The 24,661-nt window shown below is 41.8% G+C and overlaps 1 protein-coding gene across 1 annotated transcript in view; it reads left to right on the top strand.

Annotated features, from left to right (window-relative positions):
- The window catches only part of LOC140430427 (ubiquitin carboxyl-terminal hydrolase 10-like), a 73,062-nt gene that overhangs the window by 18,839 nt on the left and 29,562 nt on the right, over nucleotides 1-24,661 (top strand). Inside the window, exons 2-9 of the mRNA XM_072517898.1 lie at nucleotides 6,061-6,129; nucleotides 7,113-7,158; nucleotides 7,909-9,000; nucleotides 15,868-15,959; nucleotides 18,676-18,785; nucleotides 19,046-19,101; nucleotides 19,369-19,472; nucleotides 22,887-22,986. Of these exons, the coding sequence (XP_072373999.1) occupies nucleotides 6,061-6,129; nucleotides 7,113-7,158; nucleotides 7,909-9,000; nucleotides 15,868-15,959; nucleotides 18,676-18,785; nucleotides 19,046-19,101; nucleotides 19,369-19,472; nucleotides 22,887-22,986 (1,669 nt within the window). The remainder of the gene's footprint in view (nucleotides 1-6,060; nucleotides 6,130-7,112; nucleotides 7,159-7,908; nucleotides 9,001-15,867; nucleotides 15,960-18,675; nucleotides 18,786-19,045; nucleotides 19,102-19,368; nucleotides 19,473-22,886; nucleotides 22,987-24,661) is intronic.

Here is a 24,661-nt window from a genome sequence, read left to right on the forward strand (position 1 = left end):
TGAATCTGTGGAATTCTTTGCCACAGAAGGCTGTGGAGGCCAATTCACTGAGTGTCTTTAAGACAGATATTGATCCTTTCTTGATTAATAAGGTGATATGGGGTTATGGAGAGAATTCAGGAGAATGGGGATGAGAAAAATATCAGCTATGATTGAATGGCGGAGCAGAGTCGATGGGCCGAGTGGCCTAATTCTGCGGACTTAGGACGGCAACCACACATGCGCGGGTTGGCGCCCGTTATGTGGCGCCGCTTTTACACGGGCGACAAGGCCTGGCGCGTGTAGATGACGCGGCCCCGATCCTGGCCCATTGTCAGGGCCTGAATCGGTCGGGACCGGGGCCGTTCCGCGCCGTCGTGAACCTCGACGGCGTTCACGACGGCGCTGCCACTTCGGCGTGGGAGTGGAGAATCCCGCCCAACGTATAAGCTATGAGGAGAGATTAACCAACCCTAGAGAGACGGAGGCTGAGGGGTGACCTGATAAAAGTTTCTAAAATTATGAGGGGTGTAGATAGGGTGGACAGTTGGAGGCTTTTTCCCAGGGCGGAAATGACAATTGCAAGGGGGCACAAGTGCAAGGTGAGGGGGTTAGGTTCAGTGGAGATGTGCAGGGGAAATTTTTTACACGACGGTGGTGGTGGCCTGGAATGCACTGCCAAGTGAGGTGGTTGAGGCAGATACGTTAGTGACCTTTCAAACCTATCTGGATAGGCACATGAACAGGCGGGGCATAGAAGGATATAGGCAGTTGGTCTAGATAGGACACGTGTGTGACGCAGGCTTGGAGGGCCGAATGGCCTGTTTTTGTGTTATACTGTTCTTTGTTCCTCTCATTTTCTGGTTACTCGCAAGCCCGCTTTGTTGTAATTCTGTTCCCCGCAGTTTTCTCTCTTTACTTAGATGCCTTTTCCTCGACTTTTTAACTTCACAATAGGACCGTGTTCAGATCCCTGTTCTTGTTCCTCGACTTGGGTCTACGACACACAGGGAGAATGTGCAAACTCCACAGTGACCCGGGGCCAGGATCAAACTCAGGTCTTGGGTGCCGTGAGGCAGCAGTGCTAACCACTGTGCCGCCATTCTTACACTTTTTACACTTTTTAATTTGAAAGACTTCATAAACCTCATTGCAATAGTTGTACAAATGAGTTAAATTTCCAGCCATCTGCAGAGTTGAACTGGACCTTTTGAATCAACTGAAACTGTGTTTGATAATGAAGAAAGGATGCAAGATATATTTCAGATCAATAGGCTCCTGAATATAGATCACTCAATTAACCAAATTTTAACAACATTGCAGATCTGTATTGAATTACTTGAATTGTTCATCACTTCAGTCATGTCGTGCATATTTATTAATACACTGACCTAGGTCATCTGATAACCTTCAAACAAAGTTTCTCCGTCATGGCTAATCTGCAGATAGTTTACTAAGAAATAGTTATTTCAATCTTAAATCTAGTTAGACAGATCCTGTGTATCTATAGTCATGCATTAAACATATGATATTGAGGTTTCCCAATTTTATAAAGAATAAAAACCACTTCCACCTCTTGGATAGTCGGCTGAAGTCATGTGGCAGAATGAGGTTTGAGTATTTGGAGAAATATACACACATGCGTTTAAGGATAATTCTGAACTTTATTTCGAACGGTGTGCAGTGATTATCATAGATTATCATAGAATTTACAGTGCAGAAGGAGGCCATTCGGCCCATCGAGTCTGCACCGGCTCTTGGAAAGAGCACCCTACCCAAGGTCAACACCACCCACCCTATCCCCATTACCCAGTAACCCCACCCAACACTAAGGGCAATTTTGGACACTAAGGGCAATTTATCATGGCCAATCCACCTAACCTGCACATCTTTGGACTGTGGGAGGAAACCGGAGCACCCACAGGAAACCCACGCACACACTGGGAGGATGTGCAGACTCCGCACAGACGGTGACCCAAGCCGGAATCGAACCTGGGACCCTGGAGCTGTGAAGCAATTGTGCTATAGTCATGCATTAAACATAAATTATTAAGGTTTCCCATTGGTTGTTGCATAATGAAAATATTTGTTTTTTTATTGAGATGAATTGCTTTTTTAGAATTCTTTGGTGAATTTTTCAACTTTGAATCATGAAATAGAAAATAATTATATCAATTTGATTTTTGTGTTTTGGATCATTTTGGTATTTTTATTTCTGGGGAGAATTTGTATAGGACTACTTTCCAATTCATACAAATTCAGGTGTGCGTTGTACATTTGGAGTACAATTTTTATTTAGAAGCTTCTGCTTTTGCAGATTTGAGCTAAACTAAAGTTGCAAAAGAGGGTTTTGTCGGTTGTTTTGAAATCCGTTTGAACAAGTGCTGTTAACTCCAGGTTCAGCTACATATTAACATTTATGCACTTCTTCTTTAAGCAAATCCAGATCCAACAACCTGCTCAAAGTTCTCACATTTTGACAACTATGACACATTCCACTACAGCAACTGAAACAATTCTCAAAATTCTAAATGAAACCACTGTAATGTTCTTTAAAAATGTCAATTCACCCTACCGGTCAGTGTTAACGTATCCTTTAAAAATATTCCATGATCTATCCATGTCACGAGCAAAAAATAATCAGTTCTTCCTTGGGCCATATCCTATATGTTTACAAAGTTTCGTGAGATCCATCCGTTAGCTTTTGAGATATTATTTACAGGCAAACGGATGGCAACCTTGGACAGAGGTAGAGGTAAAAATCCATTCACCATAGGTCTGTGCAGCACATGTTTCAACCATCAGAAGCTGATGGAATATTTTGTGTCTTAATTTTGCCCCAGTTCAATATTTGTTTACTTGGGAATCTCTAATGACAGTTGTTGGACAAATAAAGCAATTATTTTCTCTTGCCATTTTTCTTCAGTTTAATTTTCTCTTTTCCTACCCTCCAAAAAGCATTGAATACGTACCAAAGTGTGGTTTCACAGGTACAGATGCTGACTAATAGTGCCCATAGGTAGCCAAACCCATAGGTTGTGATGGAGTTCTGGTCAACTATTAACTGTATGAAGAATTATTATTATTATTATTTTTTGGCAACAACCTTGTGCATCCAAGTTATTGGGTGAGTTCCTTGCACTCTATCCGCATTGCTAATCTGGAGAGGTTGAGAAGTGCTCACACTGCCTATCATTGATTCAGCATTGACTGAGTATCCCATCTGCAAACATCCTGACCTGCATTGCTTATTTCCTTGCTGGTAAATTTAATGAGCTACTGGGGAAAGCAATGTTGACCTTTTAAGTGAAAATGGCTTCGCATTCATTTCCAGAAGACATTTTTTAAATATAAATTTAGAGTACCCAATTCTATTTTCCAATTGAGAGGCAATTTAGCATTGCCAATTCACCTACCCTGCGCATCTTTTTGGATTGTGGGGTGAGACCCACATAGACACGGCGGGAATGTGCAAACTTCACACTGGCAGTAACCTGGGGCTGGGATCGAACCCGGGTCCTCGGTGCCGTGAGGCAACAGTGCTAACCACTGCGCCACTGTGCTGCCCGGTCCAGAAGACATTTTAATAAGATTCTGTTTGTATTGACTTACATAAGATCACCTGTTTTCACGGGCAGCACGGTGGCACAGTGGTTAGCACTGCTGCCTCAAGGCGCCGCAGACCCGGGTTTGGTCCCGGCCCGGGTCACTGTCCGTGTGGTGTTTGCACATTCTCCCCATGTCTGTGGATCTCGCCCCCACAAACCAAAGATTTGCCTGGTCGGTGAATTGGTCATACTAAAATTGCCCCTTAATTGGGGAAAAAAAAGAATTGGGTATTCTAAATTTTTTTTATTTTTTAAATCAACTAATTTCACCATATAATCTCTTCTTTGTGCTATAACCTATTTAGTTCTTAACATTTTACAGTTTGCTTCAATGGCCTTGCATGGTAACTGATTCAATAGGTTTAACTGAATTCTCACTCTTGCTAATTTTCTAAAATCCATTTCCTTGCAAGCATTCTGTCAACCCCTTTTAAAAAAAATTTTTAAGTCTTTTTTTCCCCTTGGAATGAACCTTTCCTAGGTTTTGCACTCTCATCTGAAAACCTTTTTGCTGTGCTATAGTTCCACAAGTTCAAATGTCCAACAGGAGGAGTTGGTTAGGATTTAGACCAAAAACCCTTGCTTGTTTTTCTTTTTGACCAAGCTTTTGATCATCGATTGTTTGTTTGGTGAATTAGACATTCTGAATTCTCCCTCCGTGTACCCGAACAGATGCATTAGTGTGGCGACTAGGGGATTTTCACAATAACTTCATTGCAATGTTAATGTAAGCTTACTTGTGACACTAAAGATTATTATTATTGATATTTCTTGCAGCTCAGTGTGAAAACCTGTCTATTTAGCATCAATGCCCCTTCAGCAGACTAAAATATCCTATGTGAATGCAAGTTATTGATGGTCTCTTGGAATCTGGAATAAAATACATATTCTAAAAGCTTAATTATATTTCTGGCATCAGTGTTTGATTGAACTGGACTAGCCATATAAATACTGTGGCCTACTTCAGAGGCTAGGTGTCCTTTGGCGAGTAACTTGCCTCCTGACTCCCAAGACTCAAGTCAGGCATGTGATGGAGTACTCTCCACTTCCCTGGGTGAGTTCAGCTCCAACTACACTCGAAGCTCAACACCATCCAGGACAAAGCAGCCTGCATGATTGGCACCCCATTCACAAACATTCACTCCTTCTGCCACCAATACCCAGTAGCAGCAGTGAGTCCCATCTACAACGTGCACTGCAGGAGCTCCCCAAAGTTCCTTCGGCAGCACCTTCCAAACCACTGCCATCGAGAAGGACAAGGGCAGCAGATACATGGGAACACAACCACCTCCCAGATCACACACCATCTTTCACCCACCCTCGCTGGGTCAAAATCCTAGAACTCATTCCCTAACAGCACTGTATGTGTATCCACACCACACAGATTGCAGCGTTTCAGGAAGGCAACTCTCCACCCGCTTCTCAAGGGCAATTGGGGATGGGCAGTAAGCGCTGGCCCAGCCAGCGATGGCCACATTCCGTAGATGAATAAACAATTAGCATCAATACACTTCTCTACCAATCCTTTGTAGGCTTAAACTGCTAAGATAGTATAAATAACCTATATTCACCTAGATTGATGGTGCAAATGTTTTCTCTCTCAGCATTTAGTGAGAATGCAGGAACTTGACTGCTTTGTACAGTCCTAATGACTCCTGCATGATTATACATTCATCAGTGAATACATACAAAGATCTAATGAGAGGCATTGGCTGGTATTCTAGGTAATTGTACCAAGGTGAACAATAAATAGATCATTTACTCCCAGGTTTTAAAGCGGTGATGGGCAATGCAAGCTAGTGAGTGGGCCAGATGAGTGGCCCTCCTTCATCTCTGGGCCGCAAGATTGAAATCAGGCATGTTCACTAACCATAACCCTTGGATAAGATTGAATACACTTAATACACACTGAATATTTCATAAGTTATAGAAAATGCTGAATCATATATTAATAGAACAGTCCACAGATATGTAGGTTAGGTGTTTTGGCTATGCTCACTGTGCAGGGTTACAGGGATGGGGTGAGGGAGAAGGCCTAGGTAGAGTGCTCTTTCATAGAGTCAGTGCGGACTTGATGGGCTGAATAGTCTCCTGCACTGTAGAGATTCTATGGAGAATTGTCATCAACTTCAAGTGGTTAAGTCAAATAGTTACGCTTGATTGAATGCACAGGGTGTGCACGGCTATCAAAGTCAATGTTGAGTGTAATCAGTATGCATCTCACTTCATTTGCCCTTGCGCTATGTGTGTATTACTTCAGTCATACCGATAGGAAAAAAGCTACACGGATGGAAACCAGCAGAATGTGACAACCCTGCGCGTGGGCAACGGTCAACAAAATGTCTCGTGGGCTGCACTCTGATCCCTGATGGGCCACATGTGACCCCCTGGGCTGCAGATTGCCCACCACTGTTTCAGAGAGTATGTTTGCAGTCTAATTTAATGACATCAATGTTTTTCCCTTTTCTTTCAGTATATCTTTGGGGAGTTCAGCCCTGATGAATTCAATCAATTCTTTGTAACATCGCGCAGCTCTGTTGAGGTAAGCATGCTAATTGAGGAAAACTTTGTAGATTTTTACTTATGTCAGCTAGGGATCCTTCACATGAGTTGATTACATCAGATAAAGCATGAGTAAAAAAAAAAGTCTTTCAATGACAACAGACAAAAAGTGGTGTGTATTACCACGTTGGAGTGGGCCACTGTAGTCAGCAGAACTTGAGACATGCTCATTTATGTGCTCATGTCATCTTCAATCGGTGGCACAGTGGTTAGCACTGCTGCCTCACACCACCAAGGACCTGGGTTCAATTCTAGCTTTGGCTGACTGGAGTTCGCATGTTCTTCCTGTGTCTGTGTGGGTTTCATCCCACAGTCCAAAGATGTGCTGGTTAGGTGATTGGCCATGCTAAATTGCTCCTTCGTGTCCAGGGATGTGCAGGTTAGGTTGTAGGCAGAGGATGGGGTGGCTCGAGGAGTGGATCTGGGTAGAGTGCTCTTTTGGAGAGTTGGTGCAGAGTGAGTGGGCTGAATGGCCTCCTGCACTGTAAGCATTCTGTGACAACGCAATCAACTTCTGATTTTGAACAGTTCTTGAATATATTTAATCACCGTATAGTTATAACTGCGGAGCTTTTTGTAAAACAAAAAGCATTGAAAAGAGGCCAAAGCCTCTCGGGGGCAGCTTCTGTTTTTTCCCCAACACTGGCACCCATCTGTGCACCCATCATTAATGAAGGAGCAGTATAAAGACAGCGGTGTGAAGTTTGTCCTTTCTTTGAGTAATTCACTGCATTCTAAAAGTAGTGTATTCTGTAAAGATGTGAGGAATTTTGATATTGTATAGTGCTGCCTGATGGAAATGATCTTAATCTGGCACATTTCAGTCACAGGATTCTGAACTGAATTGTTTGTGTTTTCGCTCAATTGTATCACTCATAACAATAACATGGTGAAGCATAATCTTAGTGGTTCTTTATTATGTTTACAGTGTAATACAAAACTTCTGTTTTCTATTTGGCACAGCTTCCCCCATATAATGATAAAGTCTTGCATGGCAGTCAGTCAGTAGGTAAGTGTTTGCTTTCAATGTATTTGCTAATATTCCATTGAGCTTGATAATCTGGAAGGATCTTGGGCTAGAGTAAAGGTCAATGTAAAATTAACTTTTGCAAATCAAATAAATATAATTAAAATTCATCAGTTCTTTTGTGGAGCAATCTTGTTTCATAGATGTTTGATTTATTTTGGTGCAAACAAATTCCACTGTCATATGTATATATAAAAAAAAATAATCACTCGAGTAAGCCTTTTCACCTGCAGTTACTAGAAGCTTTGATTTATTCGCTTGCATTGGCTGGTCTTTTCATAGATACATACATAGAAGATAGGATCAGGAGGAAGCCTTTTGGCCCTTCGAGCCTGCTCCTCCATTTATCATGATCATGGCTGTTCATATTGTGATCCAGAACAAACACAGGATAATTTTGGAACAAATAAAATTTTCAAAATATATATTTTATTACTTTTGGCTGTTTGGTAAATATGTCATCAGCCTTGACCTCTTGACATTGTCATGTGATTTCAACTTAACTCCCAAAGGTAAAACTGTTTAAACCATTGCAGAGGAAATGTTTGTAGACTTGATGCTTGTTCATAAAGTTCATAACACATCATTGTTTTTTTAGCCTTAGTGATCAAATATATATTTTTGTACACTATCGTAATGGCTTTTTGGGAGAAAGGGAAGTTTAACATTTAATGTGGAGCAGTTTATAGGGCATGAACATTGCAGCTAATTTTTGTTTTGTCATTGAAATAGGAGACCGAAATGATTCAGATGCCGAAGAAAATGAGACGGAACCACCTGGATTACAGGGTAATGTTTACAAAGTCTCCAGTACGCTGAATCCACAGGCACCAGAATTTATACTGGGATACCAACCTGTACAGAAATCTTTAGACAACTTGTCGGAAGAAGCTGCCTATAGCTCCATTGACTGCCAATTTGGAGAGGGTAATATTTCTCTGGACAGCGGCAATTGCCAAGGGAATGATGATCTTGTCTACCGAGGGCAAGGCCCAAGGGAAAGGAGAAACAAGAAGAAACGACCACCTGGATATTATCGCTATCAGGAAGGTGTGAGTGATGCTGGCGGTCCCTCTGAAACTTTGGGCCTTGTTAATGGACATGTGTTAAACTCGGGGCTAAATGCTATAAGCCCAGAAGAGGTTGAATTACTTGGCCAGAAAGAGATTCCTGAATCTCATGGAGCTATTTCTTCAAAGGCTAATCAGAGGACTTGTGATAGCCCTGAGAATGATGAGGACTTCATTAGTGGAGCGTTCTGTAATAATACAGTCTCTAGTGCTCTAGATGAGGCCAGGACTGCTGAGCAGCCTGGGTTTGAGCTTAAGGCTAGCACTGAGGCTGACAATGAGGTTAATTCCTCTGAACAGCCTGATCTCTCTGAGACTGGAAGGAGTAGCCCAGTAAGGACAGCTATTGCACAATCAAATGCAGGCACAGATATTACTGTGGATGTTAAAAGTGACAGTGGACAAACACTGGAATCTTCTGGCGATAGTGCTGTAACACTTCCTAGTACTTCTGATGGGGAAGGATTACATATTGATGCCACAGAATGCGAACAAGATAAACCAGAGGATGTATATGCAGTTGAGCCAGAGCAGACAGCCGTAGCCCCTTCTACAGCATCTGCTCCTTTGCCAGCCAAATCCTGGGCTAGTCTCTTCCACAATTCAAAGCCCTCCCCAGCAGGACTTGTGGCCTATGTTGAGGCAAAATCTACACCAACCAATGTTTCTGTTCAATTACCTGAAAAGCAACCGGAGATAAGAATAGACGTGCCTGTTCCGGTGTCTGAGGATTCCACAGCCCAACAGATAGCAGGTAACTTTTAAAAATCTGGTATAGAGTTCAAAGTATCAGTTGTCTTACAATCAACCTCTAATGGTACTAAATTAAATATTTGGTCACTTCAGAGTAAGGTAATTCTCAATAATTGCTAGAACAGAGTCTGAGGTTCTTCAAAGCTGACATTCCAGTGTTACAAAAGCCCGAGACCTGTCTGATAACCCATGGATGTGTAAGCAACTACTTCCTGACTTGTATGTGTTGCTTTGAAACTAAAGCTGCTGTCGTGACAGCAGCCGAAACTTTGAAAAGAGGAAGTATCTGGATTCCCATTGGTGCTTGTATATGGCGAGTTGTCACCAGCAAGAAATCAGACTTGTGCCTTCCTACTTTAAAAAAAATAAATTTAGAGTACTCAATTCATTTTTTCCAATTAAGGGGCAATTTAGCGTGGCCAATCCACCGAATCACATCTTTGCGTTGTGGGAGCGAAACCCACACAAACACGGGAGAATGTGCAAACTCCACATGGACAGTGACCCAGGGCCGGGATCGAACCTGGGACCTCGGCGCCGTGAGGTAGCAATGCTAACCATTGCACCACCGTGCTGCCCCCTGCGTTCCTACTTGAAGTTTGGTCAAGTTGTACGGACAGTAAAGATTGTCACTGCATAACGATGCTTGATGTGTGGAAACCAATTTATTTTATCAGCACAATAATTTAAAATAAAACTGGATTAAATAAATCACTTTAACTTGTGGTTATGTATTGTCATATTCTCCCACCTGACATTTATAAAAAAAAAGAAAGGTGGTCTCTGTCAGGAATGTTCACCAACCACCATTCCATTTTGTGCAAGTTGTTGAGTAGGCATCAAAGCCGTCTAAGGGCTTGACAGCGTGTGGCTAGCTGCACCCATTCAATAGTGAGGGTCAGTACAGACAATATGGCAACAGTCGAGTATATAATTGAATGGGATGGAATGAAACTACTTTGCTTGAACATTAATCATTATTGTGGATTAGTGCCTTTGCAATCCAGAAAGCATTTGTTCACTACCATACCATGTGCTGAATGTTTACAAGGATGCTGTCAGCAGGGCCAAGATGAATAGTCAGGAGTGGACTGTAGGTCACAAATTGGCGTATCTAAGTGCCAGGACATGGGACCATTTGGATATTGACAAACATACAAAATAAGTAGTTGTTGTTATCTGCAAAGACTGTGACCACTGGGCAGTAGCCCATGAATGGCCTCTTGGGTTTCCTGTTAAAAAAAAAGTGTTTGCCTTCTCTTGAGGACTCGATAAAAGATGTTGAAGGGGAGGAGTCACAGAAGAATTGTGTGTTAAGATCATGTGGGAACACTTACATTTCCTTTTACTAATTTATCACAGCCACAAAAGCAGCGACTTGTTCCAAGTTATAGTTCTGTGGACAATCGGTGCTACCTTCCACAAGTAACAATTCATCCTTAGCTGAACTGTAAAATAGATATTGGGAATCTAAGCTGGCCCCATCAAACTCCATGTAGCTCAGCAGGGAGCCCACTAAATCTCTGGTAAAATTTGTATTAACCACAATTATTGCAAAGGTGTATTGAGAACATGGTGTCGGTAATTTGAGTGGTGTAATCAGTTTATTTAAAATCAATTCAAGTTTTGAAACCATATAATTGCAGCTTTACCAGGATTTTTCATGCTAAGGGGGAGTTCAAGCTAATCACTCAAGGTTCAGAAAGTAATATCTTCTTTATGAGCCTGCTGTTGCAGACCCTTATTTAGTTCCCACTCAAATGATTCACTGATATGTATTGGCCTGTAAAATATTTAGCTTTTTTCCCAGTGTAGCTTAATGTTGCTGTCAGCTGACAGCTGGAAAGCTGTAAACCAGTATTCACTTGTGTCAAGTTTCAGAATTCTAATCTCTATCCATCGCAGGGCAGGCATGTGTATATATTTTGAAGTATTCATTAAGGTCAACATTTACACGTGACATTTTCCTTTGTTTGAAAATTCAACAGTCCCACCTTACTGTTGCCACAAGATGGTGCTAATAACTCACGATTCATTCCTGTGTACCTTGTAATGCCAATGATGATTTGTTGTTTGACCTCCCAACTGATAACTGTTTCTTTAATTTCTCTACTGTTGTTTTGCATCCTGCTACTTCCCATTAGTCACTTTTTAAAATTTTCAATCAAATTTGTGGTTTATCTTCTCAGAAAATGATTTTCTGGTGCGGACAGTGCTATTTCACAGACATATAGTATGTTGCGTTCCAATGATAAAACCCAATTTCCAAGCAATCCAGACTGATTCTCCTCCGGGATGTTGACTGTATGTTCAAAGGATTAAGTAACCAGACATCCTTGTCTGGGTCATCTTCAGAAACTTGCCCATTGTGTTAACCTGTTAAGTTTAACTGTGCCCATTCCTAGAAAGGATTACAAATAAGGCCTGTTCCAGCTCTTTGCACTACGTTAATTAATCTTCCATGTTTAGCTCCATCAGATACCTTTTAATAAATGCACTTCAATTATCTACTCAATAACTATCTTTCAACAAACATCTTTTTATGTGTTCTTAACAAAGTTGCATATGCTTCAGAATTACTAGTAGATCTGTTGGATTTCTTTTATTAAAACATTTTTTTTAGAGTACGCAATTCATTTTTTCCAATTAAGGGACAATGTAGTGTGGCCAATCCACCTACCCTGCACATCTTTAGGTTGTGGGGGCAAACCCCAAGTAAACATGGGGAGAATGCAAACTCCACACGGACAGTGACCCAGGGCCGGGATCGAACCTGGGACCTCGGCGCCGTGAGGCATCAGTGCTAACCACTGTGCCGCCGTGCTGCAGATCTGTTAAATTTCTAAGATGGTGTGCCGAAGGAAATACAACAGCAGCTTTTTAAAAAATCACTAATATTGTCCTACAATCAGAATAACAGAATAGATACCTGGAAACGCTTTCTTGGTATGGCCCTATGTGGTCAAAAAACTACTGTTAGAAAGTACCTGAAAAGTGTACCATGGCCTCATTATGCCAGCGCCGCTATGCTGTTTAATGCTGGTGCGCTTTACATATGTTTCTGGAACTAGGATTGAGGAAAGCATAGGTACAGACTGTTACGTTCATGTGTTTATCCTTCCTCAGGATCAATTAAATTGTGTCAAGGATCATGAATGAACACTGCCAACAATTAGTGGGCTTGAGCGCAATATGGATTTCAAATATTCAGGAAAAGTCAATTATGTTAGTGATAGTTGGAGGTGGAGTTGTTTATGATTGGGATTTGGATATATACAAATTGCATGAAGGTGTGTTTCCCTGGTGAACTCATTTTTGAATCAAGCTGAATATCAATTCTTTGTGAAATTGGATATTCCACAAAGCATATTCTACACCTGCAAAAATATTAGTACTGTATTAGCCATTCACTAGGGGCAGCACGGTGGCGCAGTGGTTAGCACTGCTGCCTCACGGCACCGAGGCCCCAGGTTCGATCCCGACTCTGGGTCACTGTCTGTGGAGTTTGTACATTCTCCCCGGGATTGCGTGGGTTTCGCCCCCACGGCCCAAAAACGATGTATAGGATAGGTGGATTGGCTACGCTAAATTGCCCCTTAATTGGAAAAAATTAATGGGGTACTTGTATTGGCCATCTACTGCCCCAGCACATTGGGCAGCTATACGCCAATGCCCTGAAGAAGGGCAATTCCTAAACAGAGCTGCCTGGAAAGCTAGAGCACGGTAGCATGGTGGTTAGCACAGTTGCTTCACAGCTCCAGGGTCCCAGGTTCGATTCCCAGCTTGGGTCACTGTCTATGCGGAGTCTGCACGTTCTCCATGTGTCTGCGTGGGTTTCCTCCGGGTGCTGCGGTTTCCTCCCACAGTCCAAAGATGTGCAGGTTAGGTGGATTGGCCATGCTAAATTGCCCTTTGTGTCCAAAAAGGTTGGGTGGGGTCACTGGGTTACCGGGATAGGGTGAAGGTGTGGGCTGGGTAGGGTGTTCTTTCCAAGGGCCAGTGCAGACTTGATGGGCCGAATGGCCTCCTTCTGCACTGTAAATTCTATGATTCTATGAATTGATGTGGCGATACCGGCATTTAACTGGAGTGGGCACAGTAAACAGTCTTACAACACCAGGTTAAAGTCCTGAAGGAGCTGCGCTCGAAAAACTAGTGATTCGAAACAAACCTGTGGATTTTAACCTGGTATTGTAAGACTTCTTACTGGATTAACTGAAACAGTGAACATATCTATAGAGCTGTTTGCTAGCTACCCGAGTCAGATAATGATGCCAGGGCTAACGACAATTTTTTTTTTTGTGCAGTGAGGGAACATTTGTTATAAGACTGGGGAGTATGCAGATGTAATCTTCATTGGTATACTAAATCAGTTCCCTGTTAAGCATGATGTAACTTAAGTTTGTAATATATAACTTTAAGGTCTGTACACAAACATTTTGAGGACCAGGTTGGAAGTGGTTTCCATGGGTAAAATGGGGCGAAATTCTCCGGAAACGGCGCGATGTCCACCGACTGGCACCCAAAACGGCGCAAATCAGACAGGCATCGCGCCGCCCCAAAGGTGCGGAATGTTCCGCATCTTTGGGGGCCGGGCCCCAACATTGAGGGGCTAGGTCGGCGCCGGAGGAATTTCCGCCCCGCCAGCTGGCGGAAAAGGCCTTTGGTGCCCCGCCAGCTGGCGCGGAAATGACATCTCCGGGCGGCGCATGCGCGGGAGTGTCAGCGGGCGCTGACAGTTTCCCATGCTTGCGCAGTGGAGGGAGTCTCTTCCGCCTCCGCCATGGCGGAGACCATGGCGGAGGCGGAAGGGAAAGAGTGCCCCCACGGCACAGGCCCGCCCGCGGATCGGTGGGCCCCAATCGCAGGCTAGGCCACCGTGGGGGCACCCCCCCGGGGCCAGATCGCCCCCCCCAGGACCCCGGAGCCCGCCCACGCTGCCTTGTCCCGCCGGTAAGGTAGGTGGTTCAATTTACGCCGGCGGGACAGGCATTTTAGCGGCGGGACTTCGGCCCATCCGGGCCGGAGAATCGAGCGGGGGGGGGCCCGCCAATCGGCACGGCGCGATTCCCGCCCCCGCCGAATATCCGGTGCCGGAGACTTCGGCAAACGGTGGGGGCGGGATTCACGCCAGCCCCCGGCGATTCTCCGACCCGGCGGGGGGTCGGAGAATTTCGCCCAAGGTGTTGGACGTCTTAAAAAATATTAAGGTAGATATGTCCCCAGGGCCTGATGGGATCTACCCCAGAATACTGAAGGAGGCTGGAGAGGAAATTGCTGAGGCCTTGACAGAAATCTTTGGATTCTCACTGTCTTCAGGTGATGTCCCGGAGGACTGGAGAATAACCAATATTGTTCCTCTGTAAGAAGGGTAGCAAGGATAATCCAGGGAACTACAGGCCGGTGAGCCTTACTTCAGTGATAGGGGAATTAACAGAGAGAATTCTTCGAGACAGGATCTACTCCCATTTGGAAGCAAATGGACATATTAGTGTGAGGCAGCATGGTTTTGTGAAGGGGAGGTCGTGTCTCACTAACTTGATAGAGTTTTTCGAGGAGATCACAAAGATGATTGATGCAGGTAGGGCAGTGGATGTTGTCTATATAGACTTCAGTAAGGCCTTTGACAAGGTCCCTCATGGTAGACTAGTACAAAAGGTGAAGTCACACGGGATCAGGGGTGAGCTGGCAAGTTGGATACAGAACTGGCTAGGTCATAGAAGGCAGAGAATAGCAATGAAAGGATGCTTTTCTAATTGGAGGGCTGTGACCAGTGGTGTCCCGCAGGGATCAGTGCTGGGACCTTTGCTGTTTGTAGTATATATAAATGATTTGGAGGAAAATGTAACTGGTCTGATTAGTAAGTTTGAAGTTTGCAGACGACACAAAGGTTGGTGGAATTGCGGATAGCGATGAGGACTGTCAGAGGATACAGCAGGATTTAGATTGTTTGGAGACTTGGGCGGAGAGATGGCAGATGGAGTTTAATCTGGACAAATGTGAGGTAATGCATTTTGGAAGGTCTAATGCAGGTAGGGAATATACAGTGAATGGTAGAACCCTCGAGTATTGAAAGTCAGAGAGATCTAGGAGTACAGGTCTACAGGTCATTGAAAGGGGCAACACAGGTGGAAAAGGTAGTCAAGAAGGCATACGGCATGCTTGCCTTCATTGGCCGGGGCATTGAGTATAAGAATTGGCAAATCATGTTGCAGCTGTATAGAACCTTAGTTAGGCCACACTTGGAGTATAGTGTTCAATTCTGGTCGCCACACTACCAGAAGGATGTGGAGGCTTTAGAGAGGGTGCAGAAGAGATTTACCAGAATGTTACCTGGTATGGAGGGCATTAGCTATGAGGAGCGGTTGAATAAACTTGGTTTGTTCTCACTGGAACGACGGAGGTTGAGGGGTGACCTGATAGAGGTCTACAAAATTATGAGGGGCATAGACAGAGTGGATAGTCAGAGGCTTTTCCCCAGGGTAGAGGGGTCAATTACTAGGGGGACTACGAGGGTTCTACCATTCACTGTTTAAGGTGAGAGGGGCAAGGTTTAGAGTAGATGTACGAGGCAAGTATTTTTACACAGAGGGTAGTGGGTGCCTGGAACTCGCTGCCGGAGGAGGTGGTGGAAGCAGGGACGATAGTGACATTTAAGGGGCATCTTGACAAATACATGAATAGGATGGGAATAGAGGCATACGGACCCAGGAAGTGTAGAAGATTGTAGTTTAGTCGGGCAGCATGGTCGGCACGGGCTTGGAGGGCCGAAGGGCCTGTTCCTGTGCTGTACATTTCTTTGTTCTTTGTTCTTTGAATTCCATATATTAATCTTGTAATGTGACTTTTTTTCTTTCCGTGTCCACAGAACTGCTGGAAAATGTGAAATTGGTTCACAAACCAGTGTCTTTGCAACCTCGAGGTCTGATCAACAAAAGCAATTGGTGCTATATCAATGCTGTATCCTTAAAATCTGAATACAGCATGTAGCTTACACTGATCAATCCATATGTACAGCCAAAAGACTAATGAGAGCTCTTGTGTTGAAACAAAGATAATTATTTTGCTATGTAATATGATTTGAGCATGTTTGTAACCATTCTTTTGAAAGGCATACTGAAATAAATTTCATGCTTCTAGACATGCTGGTGGGTGATTCGTGAAGACACAGCCCCTCATCTGAGGTGTGGTGATTCTCCGGTTTATCACCACCAGTCAGCTCTCCCCCTTGAAGGGGAAAGCAGCCTATGGTCATCTGGGACTGTGGGGACTTTACCGTGCCAGTGGGTGATAAAATAAATTTTAAATAAGTAATTGTGCGTGACTGCAGAAAGCAGTGCTGGAAATAATTGGGAAACAAGTGAAGTCAGAATTCTCAAACTTATTTTAAGCAGGGCTCTATAAGATTATTGTGCCTATGCGTAGGTCTTTTCCTTTTTAAAAATCTACAAAGCTGCCATATTTGTCGCCAAAACAGTTCGCATTTATGTAATTGATTTGCATTTATGTAATTCATTAAATGCAGTAATGTCCTATTAAGTGATTTGAGAAACACATCCCGAGGCACTTCAGAGACCAGGCGCTAATACTCAATCAAAGATAATTATCAAATGAATAATACTTCAGGATATTCTTTTTAATTGTTGCAATATATAGGCTGTTGTGAACATTTACAAGCAAAATACATAACATGAAAGTTATTTAAAGCAAGCAGATTGAATATCAACCCCCACTTTTAAAACAGCGATAAATAGGTTTTTGATCAATAAGGGGATCGGGGGTTATGGGGAGAAGGCAGGAGAATGGGGATGAGAAAAATATCAGCCATGATTGAATGGCGGAGCAGACTCGATGGGCCGAGTGGCCTAATTCTACTCCTGTGTCTTATGGTCTTACTTTCAATTTTAAATGAAGGTGGCCATTCTTGGGTGATCCTTCTTGAGAATGCAATAATACTTGACCCAATAAAACTTGAAATCATTAGCACCATTTAACCTCACTGAGATGCTGTGAGACTGGAGCTCCATAGTATAAAAAATTACCTCAATCTCTTAATTATGCTACAACCTTGCATGAACTTCAGATGAGTTAGTGCGAGTGTGCAGAATTTTGGAATGAAAAGCATTCAACAAGCATTTATTACTCTGCCGTGCTACTTTGCTTGTGTATAAATTAGCCAAATTTACATACATTTCCAAAATTAAATATTCTTTTTAAAATATTTCCAGAGCTTGCTCCTTGTTTATTTCATGAAACAGCAGGTTTGTGCACCTGTCCCACTCCAACAGGCTAATTTGGCTTTTTACTGGTGACTCTGGTGTTTCATTTAGGTTTAATCAAGTTGGCTAAGTTTGCGATTTATATTGTATTGTAACGTCTATGTGAAATGGGAAGCATCAGTATTAACTTTCTCGTGTTTCGTAATTCAACATTACCATAGTAGATATTTTAACGGTAAGCTTCAGAGTATTTTTTACTTTTGTGTTCAAGTAAGTATAGCTAAAGAGAGTGCCAGCTCTGGTGCCTTCTGTGAAATTATTCAGAGTGTGGTAAGCAGTTGTTGGTGAAAAAGATACCTTATATTGCGGCACAGCCTAAAGAATTAAAATTATTTTACTGCAAATTGTTTTTCCTGATCTTATTGTCTTAATGTCAGTCTTAATACTGTGCAAAATTAACAGGAGGCAGTGGCATAATGGTATTTGTCACTGGACTAATAATCCGGAGCCTGGGTTCGAATCCCACCACGGCAAATGTTAAGATTTGAATTCAGTAAAAATCTGGAATTGAAAAGAAGATCATAAAAACCATTGTCGATTGTTGTAAACATTCATCTGGTTCACTATTGTCTTTTACGGAAGGAAATCTGCCATCCTGACCCGTTCTGGCCAACATGTGACTCTAAACCCACAACAATGTGGTTAACATTGTCTTAAATGTCCTCTTGAGTGGCCGAGCAAACGACTCAGTTCAAGGGCAATTAGGGACGCGCAATAAATCCTGGCACAGCCAGTGATGCTCATATCTATGCACGAATAAAAAAATAAATTGATAATACACATGGAATATGCTATTCCCAAATCACTTAATAGTACATCACTGCATTTAATGAAAAATCAAATTACATATTAATGTATAGGTAGAGTAGTTCAAAACCAGCCCTAAACCTGTGTTTTCCAAAAAACAGGCAGTTTTCTAATGCTGCATGTATCAATTTTAATGGAGACATTTATAAAAAAAAAACTTATTTGGACTATCGGGTAGGCACGACAATACTGCGGCGTCTCCAGACTAGTAACCAAGTTTGCCGCTTTGAATGCTGCTCTCTCCCATGTTCCAACTGAGCCTTGAGCCCACCCAATCCAGCTTTACCCAAACAGCCCATAGCCTGAACCCAAATCAGCAATGTCCGAAATCTAGCATGACCTCAGTCTCGGGGTACTGTACCTGTACACGAATGAAATAGATGAGCCAGTCTCGGGTCCTTGACTTTGGTCGTAATGATAACTTTTAAATGGTCTTCAAAGCCCATCAAAATTTTTAATATGTTTGATGCAGTTGTGTGTTGAAGGTTAAGAAAATAGATTTACTGCTTCCACTACTTGGCTTCAAGTACGTTGTGTTGTCCCATAGCAAATCAAGTGGAACTATTATCTCCTTAACTAATTTGACATAGACTTTGCAGGCTTTGGTTGCATGCCCACCCATGTATCATCTGATGAAGTCTGTTCCAATATATAGTGAGATACAGAGACCTCGAAGTTCTACACCAATGATGGACAGCTTGTATGTATTGCATCTGTTTATACTTTTACTTGAAATGTTTTGAAAAATGCTCTAGTGGATATGTTCAGGTCTGCTCACTTTGATATAAATTTAAAAGGAAAGTAGTTCCCAGAATTTGTGCATGTTCATATTGTGATATGCCTGATATAATTGCTTTCTAAGAATTTGTAGCTTAGTTTGTTAGTAAAATAGTAAACATTTAAAACATCAACAAAAATATTCTTTAAACTGAACATTGTTCTGTTTTGTTAATTAAATAGCGTTCGACTGATGAATGAGTTCAGTACTATGCCAGTACCCTCCAAGCCAAAACCAGGTATGTAATTTAGGTACCACATCAATCTGTGTATCTTAGTGGCTGTGTGCTAATTAAAGCTTCTTTCAACTCCATTTTATTTAAAATGACATATCGTTTGATTCTGAAAAGCCTAATGACACAATAGTTGGTTAATTTTTCATTTTTTGGTATTTATAATGTATTTCAAAATGCATCTTCATGATTAAAAGTAATTTGTGTTGCTGTGCAAATGCTTTACTTCATGTTACTGGAATACCTTTTGATAATCTTTCATAATTATATAAGGTACTGGTGATAAAACTGTTAAAGATATTCGCACTGGAATTCCTTTCGAACCGACCTACATTTACAGAGTGCTGACGGTTATCAAGTCAAGTTTATCTGAAAAGGTAAGTTCTTAGGGTATTGTTTGCCCGTCATTTTTTTTCTTAATCCCAAATAGTGTTTTGGAGTTTCCGTAATATTGACACTTATCAAGCCCTCTTAGTACCACTGCTATTCTATTGCAGTTTGAATATGCAATGCTGCAGTGAAACTGTAAACAAAAATTGAATTGAATTATGTAAGACCCTTGTGCTCATTAACAATCCAGATTGGTTTTATCATTTTTATAATTCATAATGGTAAAATCCTGTATGTCAAAATGAAAAAGTTATTGGTGGCGCAGTGCATGGTGCCATGGATTGGGATGTGAGTTTATGCCCGTGACTTCTCCTCTTCTCTCTCCTCCCCCCACACCTGAGTTGTTCCGATCTCTCTCGTACCAAAGTGGGAGGTGCTGAAGAGAGGCCGTGCCCTTCCTCACAGAGGAGAGTTGTCACCGAGCCATGCTCTTCTTGTGATGATGAAAGGTATTTTTTAATAATCATTAGTTGTTTTCGACTGTCTGTCTGCAACTGAATTTTTAATTTTTCCCGCCCCAAGTTTCTATATAAATCAAAATCGCTTTTCCTGTTTTAGGAGTACTGGAGACCTGGCTCCCAATCACTCTACTATTGCTGGTGCATAGTCAGCTGTTGGGTGAATGAGGGTGATGGACCTCTAAGCTTCCCGCTTTCCAGAGAAATCGGCCAGTGACTCCATCTTATTAAGATTGGGGATTTCTCCACCCCTTCTTATCCCCTATCTCCAGCCCCATTCCCCCCTTCCCTTTCCCGGCTGGGAATCATGGACATCTTGTATCATGTTCACAATGCAGTTGTTGGAACTTCAACATTGTACATCACTGTGCCACCATATGCAATTGACTTAATTCCCTTGCACTGCAAGGCGCAAATTTCTTGTAGTATCCACTAACACCTAACCTAAAAAATGCAAATGTGGTTGTAGCTTTTTCAAAAATTTTAATGGATTTTTAAAAAATCTCGCTTCCTTTACCATAAGTAGTCTGTAGTCAATGATAGAACTAAGTACATGGAAAAGAAAACTTCTTTAAAAATGGTAAAAACCTGGTGTGTGCATGGGTTAAATTTGTGATTGGACGATGGACTAATCTGCAAATTAATTACAAGCACTCTCTCTTTAGAGTGTCGACTTATTTATAATATACCCACCCAACAATGTTCCAGCTTCCGTATCAGTGTCCATAAAATTTCTTGAAAGAGTTCTGAAAATGAATATTTGGAATAAGATTGAATTTCTCTACCCTGGCTAGGCTTGTGGTAGCTCAGTAGCATTGGCCTCAAGGCTTTACTATTTGACTTTTAGTTCATTTCCTCTAAACCTGATAAAGAAAGATCAGCAGGATAAATTTACCTTTGTCTCATCAACTATTCTGTTCGATTCAAAGGAGATGTGAGTATTATTATGCCTCATTTTTCAAAACACACCAAGGCATTTTGTCTTACTTAACCTTTTTTATAGACATTTCAGGCTCCAATTTCTGATGAAAGGCTAGCTATAATTTCAGGTGTTCGTTGCAGAGTGTCGGTAACCAAAATTGTGTCTCTCAGAGCAAATTATTCTGCTGGCATAAGGAATAAAACTCATCAGAAAGAATACTTTTATGCTTCAGGAGGAAATTTTCCACTTGCTGTTACTTGCTCAGTCTTCCTCCATTGGATGAATTTACAACACGGTGGTATAGATATAGTGTCTATGTCGGTTGTTATTTCAGGTCCTTCGTGATTGCTGCATTGCAAACCGTATAGAGAGAAAATGTGCATTTGTATAGCGCTTTCCATGTTTGTAACATGTTCCAAAGAGCTTCACGGCTAATTAAGCACTTTTGAAGCATAGTCACTTACGATATAATGAAAGGTAGCGGCAGATTTCTGCACAGCAATATCCTACAATTATCAGCAGGTTAAATATTCTGAAGTGTTTTATTCATGTTGGTTGAGAGATAAATGTTGGACAAGACATTGGTAGAATTTCCCAGCTGCTCTTTGAATTGTACCATGGGATCTTTTACATCCACCTGTCAGGGCAGACAAGGGTCTCAGTTTAAAGATATCACAGCCTAGATTACATGTTCAAGTCTCTGGGAAGGGGCTTGAATCCATGACCGACTGACTCCGATTATGGACACATTTTATCATGGGGTTTCAATCTGCAACACCTGTTTTCATGAATATGTTTTAACGGTAGATGAGTGGATTTCAAGGAAGCCTGGCTATTCCCCAAAGAAGACGCATTTTAAGATGCCTCCTAAAAGTGTCCCTCAAGGAGCATATTCAGCTCTGAAGAAGTCATGCAGACTCAAAACGCTAATTCTGTTTCTCTCTCCACAGATGCTGCCAGACCTGCTGAGTTTTTCCAGCATTTTGTGTTTTTATAAGCATATTCTCTGACTGTGTAATATTGTTTGCTTCAACTGAAAGCCAAAGTGGGTACCACTTTCTTGCACTGGTCACTTTCTGTTAGCAAAGGTGCTGCAGGTGCAGCCACATCCTTTGTGTAAGTTCTCCAACTGTTGCTATAGATGTTTGACCAGGTTATGCTTGAAGAAGCAATTTCAGGAATGTCTACACTAACTGCAGTCTGCATTGCCCAGTACTTTTCCTATTTGAGGGAAATGTTGATTGTATTCAGGGCAGGCCTGTTAATATTAGCAATTTGGCTCTAAAACAAATGTTTCAGAGACTTCCTTGACAACATTGTTAGGTTTATTGTACTGGGATTTACTGGATTGCTCTGCAGTAAGCCAGCATGGATGTGATGGGGCTGAATTGCCATAATGATGCTTATGACTCCATTACAAATAGCCTTTAAAGGCATTTAAGCTTTCTTTTATGCTCTTCATTATATTCTGTCCCAAAAGTGGCTTACAAAAATGTATTTCCTCAGTCGGTATGTGTCTCTTAATTAGAACATTGATTCAAGGATCACTCCAGGACTTGACATAATTGAGCCAACCATCCCCTGCAGAAATGAGGGAGTGCTGGATGAGAGGTCATAAAAGGATAAACTGAGGCTCTGTCTCTGCCCCAGTGGCCTATGTGAATGCTAGAGATCTTGCACCACAAACCTGAAGTGGAGCAAGATGCTGTACTAGGGTCAGATCTGCATTCCTTGCTCATTAATAGCACAAGAAAATATTAATTGGCTATTCATTTCACTTGCTGTTCGTGGGACCTTATTGTGTGCAAATTGGCTGCTGCATTTATCCACATATATGATTACCTCAGAAAGCAAAATAATTTGTTGGCTTGAAAAACTTGGGGTGTTCTGAAAAATTGCATAAATTTCTCCAGTAAGGCAAGTGTTATTTTTCCTGCTGAAACTTTCTGTCTCTAGTTTCTTTTTCAGCTTGTTTTTTAAAAAACTTGCGTTTAATTAATGGGTCGTACTTTCTTGTTTAGGGCCGGCAAGAAGACGCAGAGGAATATCTGGGCTTCATTTTAAATGGCCTACATGAGGAAATGTTAGCACTGAAGAAACTGATAACTCCTCAGGACGAAAGTAAGCGATTGTTAATTCTCTCCCTTGCTCCCAGAATTTTGCAGTTTCCTGAAATGTGACCAGTGTGTATATTCATGTAAAAGTTAAATTTTTTGAGACCATTTTATGGGCCAAAAGTATGGGTCGACTTTTACATGTGCAGTATTTTTGAGGGATTGATATGCGTGCTTGGTTTGAGCCCAAAAAAGACTCAATGGAATGATGTAAAAACCAACAACATTACAGCATCCATATTAACTCTATAACATCTATGTTATAACAGTAAAGCTATGTATATACATTTGCTCCCAAGTATAAATAATACCATAATGAATTAATTACAGTACTTCACATTATCAGTGATTTGGAAGGATTTCAATCTGAATCACTGAACAATTCATCCCAATAACATGGGTGTGTGCAACATATGGGTTATCTCTATCTTCATCATCGTCGTTTGTAGTACCGCTAACTATGGCATCCTCATTCCACAAGTTGCTATCCTTATTCTTTTTTTTAAATTTTTCCCAATTGGGGCAATTTAGCATGGCCAATCCACCTACCCTGCACATCTTTGGAATGTGGGGGCGAAACCCATGCAAACACGGGGAGAATGTGCAAACTCCACACGGTCAGTGACCCAGTGTCGGGATTGAACCTGGGACCTCGGCGCCGTGAGGCAACAGTGCTAACCACTCTGCCACCGTGCTGCCCTCACAAGTTGCTATCCTTGGTACTGTTGCGTGTATTCGATATGTTAGAAATGATTTTTTGACTATTGTGATCTAATACATTCTACGTTTCTGACCCATTGCTGCAATGTTGTTAGAGTGCTTGTATATTTCCACCTTCAGTGAATATTTCTTTGCCTTCCAACATACAATTGTTCCACATTTTCTTGGATACTTTCCTTGAGAAGTTAATTTATACACACATCCTTGTGTTGAGCAACACTGAGATTGGCATTCTCAGTGAACAAACATTTTTTTTGCATAGTCCTGTTGGTCTCAAATTTCACACTTCTTTGATCTATTTCATGCAACTGAGTTTGTCGATCGAGCTTTTTTACATGAACAATGATTACAATGCTTTTCTGAAATTTCTCTTTGGGGAAAGCTTTGTGCTTAACCATCACCATTAGTTTTAATTTTGTGCAAACAACCAAAAAGATGAAACCACTGAACCCACCCCTTCTCATGGTCGGTCGTCTTTACAAGGACAATTTGTTTCACCAATCTTGGTAACGGTTTTGCTTGCTGGCACGTTGAAGTTCACTGGTGTTTCAGCCATATTTGTAAATTGGGTCAATCGATATGCATTCTTGATGTCAGATGACACAGCAATGGAAATTCATGGTCTTTTTCATCAATCTTATGCACCATCTGGTACTGGCTTTCAATTCTCAAATACCATTTTCACTTCAGCAAGGACTCCCGGGCGGTGACATGGTATTTTACCAGTGAGCATTAGCTATTCTACCACTTTTTCATCCAGTTTAAATTGAGCTGCATATTTGACATTCTTTAATGAAGAATGTCTCAGATCATGCACACATTAGTTGTGTGATTTGCTGGGAGGTATCTGCGCGGGGCTTTAAATTAATGAGCCATAGTAATTCGGGGTTAAGTAATCAATTAGTGCAACACTGTTTAGTCCCTGAAATTCTGCGGTCTACCTTCATACGTGACACAAGAAA

Source organism: Scyliorhinus torazame, chromosome 10 (genome assembly GCF_047496885.1).
Source record: "Scyliorhinus torazame isolate Kashiwa2021f chromosome 10, sScyTor2.1, whole genome shotgun sequence".
Taxonomy (NCBI): Eukaryota; Metazoa; Chordata; class Chondrichthyes; order Carcharhiniformes; family Scyliorhinidae; genus Scyliorhinus; species Scyliorhinus torazame.